The 6864-nt window shown below is 31.0% G+C and overlaps 1 protein-coding gene across 5 annotated transcripts in view; it reads left to right on the forward strand.

Moving 5' to 3' along the window:
* Nucleotides 1-6864, forward strand: part of LOC106466055 (probable cation-transporting ATPase 13A3) — a 140081-nt gene that overhangs the window by 41414 nt on the left and 91803 nt on the right. For all 5 annotated transcript variants that reach the window (XM_022394007.1, XM_022394008.1, XM_013926297.2 and 2 more), the window contains 3 exons: nt 1048-1209; nt 2267-2424; nt 3478-3666. In XM_022394007.1, coding sequence (XP_022249715.1) covers nt 1048-1209; nt 2267-2424; nt 3478-3666 — 509 coding nt within the window. The remainder of the gene's footprint in view (nt 1-1047; nt 1210-2266; nt 2425-3477; nt 3667-6864) is intronic.

The following is a 6864-nucleotide window of genomic DNA, read 5'->3' on the forward strand; positions in this document are numbered from 1 at the left end:
TACCCAATCTTCTTTTTTCTTGCCCTTGAATGTCAATGAGAGTTAAGCTTGATTTTTTTTAGTGATTATAGTAATGCAGTTAACAATTTTTATTTAATTAAATAATACACCAAAGAATATAGAATAATAACATGCAAAAAAGTAGACAAATTCACTTCTAAAAATTTTCCTGGCTTTCTAACTACGCGACAAGAGCCATTAGAAATTCATCCAAGTTAGTCGTTAACTTTCCCACGGGAACGATGTTGCTACTCAGAGTGACATTGACGGTTATCTGTTCAAAACACAATGTTATACAATACGCCATTTGATAGATGAAAACCTTGTCTTGCTACTGGTTACAGATAATATATAATGAAACGTAAGAGAGAACTATCAACCAATTGTGAAAGAGAGGATGTGACAGCTGGGTGTGGCAGGAGGGGTCTGATTTTCTCTTTGATAGCTCTATAACAAAAAATTAAAGATAATAAAAAATTATGGTCTGTCTGAGCAATAATGGTTTTATAGAGAGCATTTTGCGTTTAATTTTGTACTTTTCGAGGGGTGATGGATAAAATAGGGGTGATGACATGGTAAGACAAAATTTGTCGTGTGTTACACTAGTGGAAATTCATGATTTTTTTTATATATTTCCTTTTAGAATTAAGAACTTAAAACTTGTATACTATTAAAATATGGATTATTAACTTAGAGTTTATGCTATTCTAATTGGTATAACATAAACAAAAAGTAGTTTAATAAAATTTTGAATGTAAGACACTAAAACCTTTTGTCGTGCACAGTAAAGGGTACCCATGCCGATAGGATTAATCAGGTACCCCACTTATAGTAATAAATGATGTCTTCATGAGAACCTCCACTACATTGCTGTATTATCAAGATGTGGTATTTATTTTTCTACTTATCATGTTTACATGTATAACTTTCAACATATGTTAATCTTTGTGTTGTAATTTTATCAGTAAACCTATTTTTTTCTCTGAAAATTACTTCACTTATTTTGTTAACTGATTGTAAGCCAGGTTTTTTTTGGATGTTTGATAGGTGAAAGTGTACCTGAAACCAAGACTCCAGTTTCTAGGCAGGAAGACAATGAAGTTTACAGTCCACAGAACCATAAACGTCACACATTATTTTGTGGAACTCATGTCATACAAAGCAGGTACTATGGGCATGACCAGGTCCTGGGTGTTGTAATTAGGACAGGTAAACAGATGTATGCTCTTTTGAATAATGTGTTGTGAGATATGATTAAACAAACATCAAATGCAGTTCTATAAAACCATAAGGATTATTTATTTACTTAAAAAGACAAATTGATGCAGAAGTGAAATACCCCATTTAGCACTCAGGAAGGGCTGCTGAGAACAGAGCTCTAAACAAATCAGTTCTAAACAGGGTCATTTTAACATTGCATTGTCAAGGCATTGTTTTTTATCTGTGAATGATATATAAGTGCTTTATTTAGGTATCGTTAATTTAATATAAATTACTCACTATAATATCATCATCACTGGAAAAAAGCCAATTTTGATTAGCCTTCAATCTTGTTTGGCCACAAAGCCATCAAATAGAATATCGGACCCCTCTTACCATGCCCACCTGTCACATCCTCTTTGTCAATACAGTTAGTTCTCTCTTATGTTTATGACTATATTAGTTATAACCAATAAACAAGCAAGGTTTTCATTTATCAAATTAGGTATTATATTACATTGTTTTCTGTTCAGAAATATTTGTATATTGCTTCCTAAGAAAATGTTTTTTTCCCACAGGAATCATATTGCGTAGATGGATGTTTTAATGGTTCATATTGTGTTGCTAGAAACACAAGAAAAATTGTGATAGTTACAGGACATTGTCTGCTTTGTGCATGTTATTATTCTATGTTCTGTGTTGCATTATTTTATTGAATAAAAATTATTTAATGCACAACTTCCATTAGTACGAAAAAGTAGTGTACAGAGAGTTATAGATTTTCATAATTTGTTTTTCTCTCTTATGGAGACAAGAGCTCTATAACAAATCAGCTTAAAGTGGGGTTGTACTGTACATGTTTATTTTAAATAAGTTAATTGGCAGTCCTCTATAAAAGTAGAAAATACTTTGATTTTGTGATGAAGATCTGAATTAAGATTTTCTATAACCTTTAGCTAGGTGAAATGTTGTAAGATCTGTGTATTCTTACTGATGATTTCTTTGTTTTAAGCCTTATAACCCAATACTTACTTCAGATTTTAAGTGAGAACATTTATCTCTACAGGATTTTTGACAGCTAAGGGTGAACTAGTGAGGTCAATCCTTTTCCCCAAACCCCTGGGTTTCAAGTTCTACCAAGACTCCATGAAATTTATCCTGGTTCTCTTCTGTATTTCAGCTATTGGCATGGCATACTCTTTATACCTCTATATTCACAGACATGTATGTTGAAAGGATTTTCACACTTTTGTCAGAGATTATTTTGATGTATTTGTCTTAATGGAAATCATATTGGTATATAGTTGTTAAATATTTCATTATTTTTCTGGTTTTTATCAGTAGTTTTAAAGAGATTTTTTTATTCACAGCTTTCAGTTTTCAGCTGAGCTGTCTTGCATTTAATAAATATCAGCATGAAGTATAGAAAAATTCTGTTTATCATTTATTAAATAACAATTCTGTTTGTACTAATTCAAAACCATATATATATATATATATCTTTTGCTATAGATTGCTAACATTATCAGGAAGAATACTGTAACTGACAAGTCTAAGCATAAGGTTATTTTCCCTAGCTCTTCTTCTTCCCCACAGTTTAAGACATCTAGATCTAACTTAATGTAACCCTTGTCAAAGCTCAATATTGGATTGCTTGTTTATATTACCTTTGTAATGTGAAAGTTCTGTTCAAAGGCCAGATTAACATCTTGTATACTATATATTTTGTGCTTACTACTTTGCAAATTGCAGAGCCACCTATTTGAAAACTGGTTTTGAAATATGTAGATAACACTAAAGTAAATAATGTGGAAAAATTTAGTTTCTGATTTTTACCTAATGAACAGCCTAGTTTAGATATTAAGATTATAGTTTTCATAATAATCATAACCTTTCATTCATGAGCATGGATGGGAGACTTTGTGCCATATATCTTTCTTATACTAGTAATTTAATCACATTACTGTTTATCTCATAAAATATTGCAATTTCTTTGCTTGGTATTTGATATTTTGTATCATAAATTTAAAGAACAAATAAGAATGTGTGGTATGATTCTGTTGGTCTTTGTCTTTAGTTGTTTTGTGTTTTCAACCTTACACCTTAAGACCATGTGCAGTAAAGTTTAAATGGCTTGTATCTTTCTGTGCTTATGAGAATATTTGATGTAATTGATGAAGCAGTAAAATAAGATTTAGGTTGTACATATTATGGAAGCATAATTATAAGATTCAGTAAAGATAGTAAACTTTATAATCATCTTAATCATTTTGTTAGGCATCAGTTTCGAAAGCTATTCTTAGGGTGTTGGACATTGTTACTATAGTAGTGCCTCCAGCCTTACCAGCAGCCATGACAGTTGGAACAGTTTATGCCCAAAATAGACTTAAAAAAAGTGGTATTTTCTGTATCAGCCCTCCAAGGATCAACATTGGAGGAAAACTAAAGTTGATCTGTTTTGACAAGGTACTTAAATTTAATAGCACTGATAATTGACTAAAAAAAAACTCAACATTACCTTAAAAGTGAAACAAAATATTATTAATATTCATTCTCTGTAAAAGAGGTAGTTTTAATTCCAGAACAATTAAGAAGCAAGAAATGAAATAATACTGGTTAGTAGTGGTATCTTTTAAGTAAAAATATACATTGGAGAGAAATATGCTCATTGTCTCTAAAATCATTTGATTATAATAATTTGTGACTGATGTAAGACTCGTGGATATACTTGTATGAAGTCCAATGTATTGAAAACATAATTTGCTAAAAAAATTAATATTTTTAAAGAATTATAAAAAGATTTGTATTCAGTATCTATAAAAATCATTAAATAATAACTAAAGAAGCATTAATATAATTTTATTTGGTGACAATAAATATCACTATTAATACTCAAGAAATGTTATACATGATAATCATTCTTTTTTATCTATTGTGACATCACTGCTATGTAATTCTGAGGTGACATTGTTATCAGAAACAGTTGTGTTTTTGTGATTTTATTGATATTATTATACTGAAGAAGCATGTCATTAGAAGCTATGTATTTTATTTGTGTTGATGTGTGATGTCATTGTTTGATAAAACTTTTTAACCTCGTTAGTCAGTAACAGTAAAGAAACAGTTCTGATAAACAATGCATTACTACATGTGAAACATGACACAAAACCTGACATTATTACTTTCGTTACTTTTTTAAAATTCTCAACCACTTATCAATATTTTGAGTACACAAAGGTCTTACTCCTATCCTTACATTTTGCTTACACGTAATGTATTTGAAGAAATAATTACTATTATTTTTACATTTTCATCCAAACTTTTTCTTCTAGTTTTTTATTTCCTAATTTCTCATTTGACCAACTCTCTTGATTTTCTGTAGTCATCCAGATATCCCATCATTGTAGTGTATTTAAACTTCTTATATTTATAATTGTTTTCTCTGATTAAGCTCTCTACATCCTTTGTGAGCCATCCTTATTTGTCTATAAGGAATATGACTATTATGAATATTAAAGAATTAATTTTAAAAAACATTTCCACTTTTAAACAGTATCTCCAACTACTTCAGTTTCCCAATTTACAGTACATAATTCTTGTTTCATGTCTTCAAAACTTGTTTTTTTGAAATTTGGAATCAAAATCTACTTAAGCAATAACTGCTTGTACTCAGGTGTTCCCCAGTCTCCACCTTGCCAACTATTTCCATATTACAAGTTAACAATAAATCTAAGATCAGTCTCACCCTGTCAACTATTTCCATATTATAAGTTAACAATAAATCTAAGATCAGTCTCCACCCTGTCAACTATTTCATATTACAAGTTAACAATAAATCTAAGATCAGTCTCCACCCTGTCAACTATTTCCATATTACAAGTTAACAATAAATCTAAGATCAGTCTCCACCCTGTCAACTATTTCCATATTACAAGTTAACAATAAATCTAAGATCAGTCTCCACCCTGTCAACTATTTCCATATTACAAGTTAACAATAAATCTAAGATCAGTCTCCACCCTGTCAACTATTTCCATATTACAAGTTAACAATAAATCTAAGATCAGTCTCCACCCTGTCAACTATTTCCATATTACAAGTTAACAATAAATCTAAGATCAGTCTCCACCCTGTCAACTATTTCCATATTACAAGTTAACAATAAATCTAAGATAACATTCTTCCTAGTAGGTTCCATAACCAGTTGTTGAAAAAGAATTATTTTGAACAGTTTTTAAAAACTTGTCTTCTCCCTTACGACTTGACTTTTAATATTTCCCAACATGTGTGCCTGAAATTAAAATCTCCCATAATTATTACCTCATTTATAGTTTAATTCTTTATCTCACTCTAGAGTTTCATTTGGTGGTCTGTAACAAATTCCAACTAAAAGTTTTCTCCCCTTATAACCACCAACAGAAACCCAAATAGGTTCAACCTTATTGCTGTTAGCTTTGATATTCTCAACTTAAGTGGGCTGTAACTTACAGTTTACATATAAAGCCAATTCCCCGCCCCACCCTTTTAATACTCTGTTACTATTAAACAACTCATAACCCCATATTTCAAAGAAATTCCTTTCATCATAAATGTTTACATTTAACAAGGTTTCAATTATTCCCATTATATAAAAATCCTCTGTTCCTACCAGTACTTGTCCCCCAGTTGGACAGTGGTACATTTACAGACTTACAACACTAAAATCCAGGGTTAAATTTGCCATGGTGGACACAGTAGACAGCCAAATATAGCTCTGCTCTAAAACAAATAAATTGACCAATGCTCTAAAGTCATCCATTTTATTTCTTATACTTTTGGCATTACAATAATAACAGTTTAGCCTACCATTAATGCTAATTTATACCTCGTTCCTACACTATAGCTCTCTCTGTATCTTATTTTCTCTTATTTATTCTGACCTTCTACACTGTCTTATATTAGTTTAAGTTTGTCCTTTGAAACAAGTCAGCACCTACTCTATTTAAATGTAAACCATCCATTCCAAATATCTCCCTTTTCCCATTGAACAGATTCCACAAATTGAACCAGCTAACCTGCTCTTCCTTAGGTATTAACCTAAGCTGAGAATTCAACCTTAGTGAGGTACTTATATTTCCTCCCTACAGATAAGTCATTGCAATATCCCTGACAAAATTAAGTTATTATAGACTTTTTCTTTGAATGCCTTGTACATAACAAAAGGTTCTCTGACCTACCCTTTCGTACATCATTAGCCACTGTGTGCACTACAAAAACAGTATCATTGCTCTCAACCTTTACTATATCACTACTTTTGTCAGTTATATCTTCCATCCCAGCCACTAGATGGCATAATCTAGCTCTTTTTTTTCTTCCTATTTACCCCACAAACTATCTTATCCATGTGCTGTATGAAAGAATCCCCTATAACAATAACATCCTCATCTTTTTCATTCCCATTCCTGTATGTCCCTTTTTTATCTTTTGCTCCTCAAGTTCATCACCTACACAAGCCAAAGGCTGAAATCTGTTCTTTACCAGACTCTATTCTTTATAATTACATCTATCATTACTAGCCATGTTATAACTGTTCTTTACCAGACTTTACAGAATCTGGTAAAGAACAGTTATAAGAGGACTAGTAGTAATAGATGTAATTATAAAGAATTTCTTTATAATTACATC

The sequence above is a fragment of the Limulus polyphemus genome, unplaced genomic scaffold (genome assembly GCF_000517525.1).
Source record: "Limulus polyphemus unplaced genomic scaffold, Limulus_polyphemus-2.1.2 Scaffold2136, whole genome shotgun sequence".
Lineage (NCBI taxonomy): Eukaryota > Metazoa > Arthropoda > Merostomata > Xiphosura > Limulidae > Limulus > Limulus polyphemus.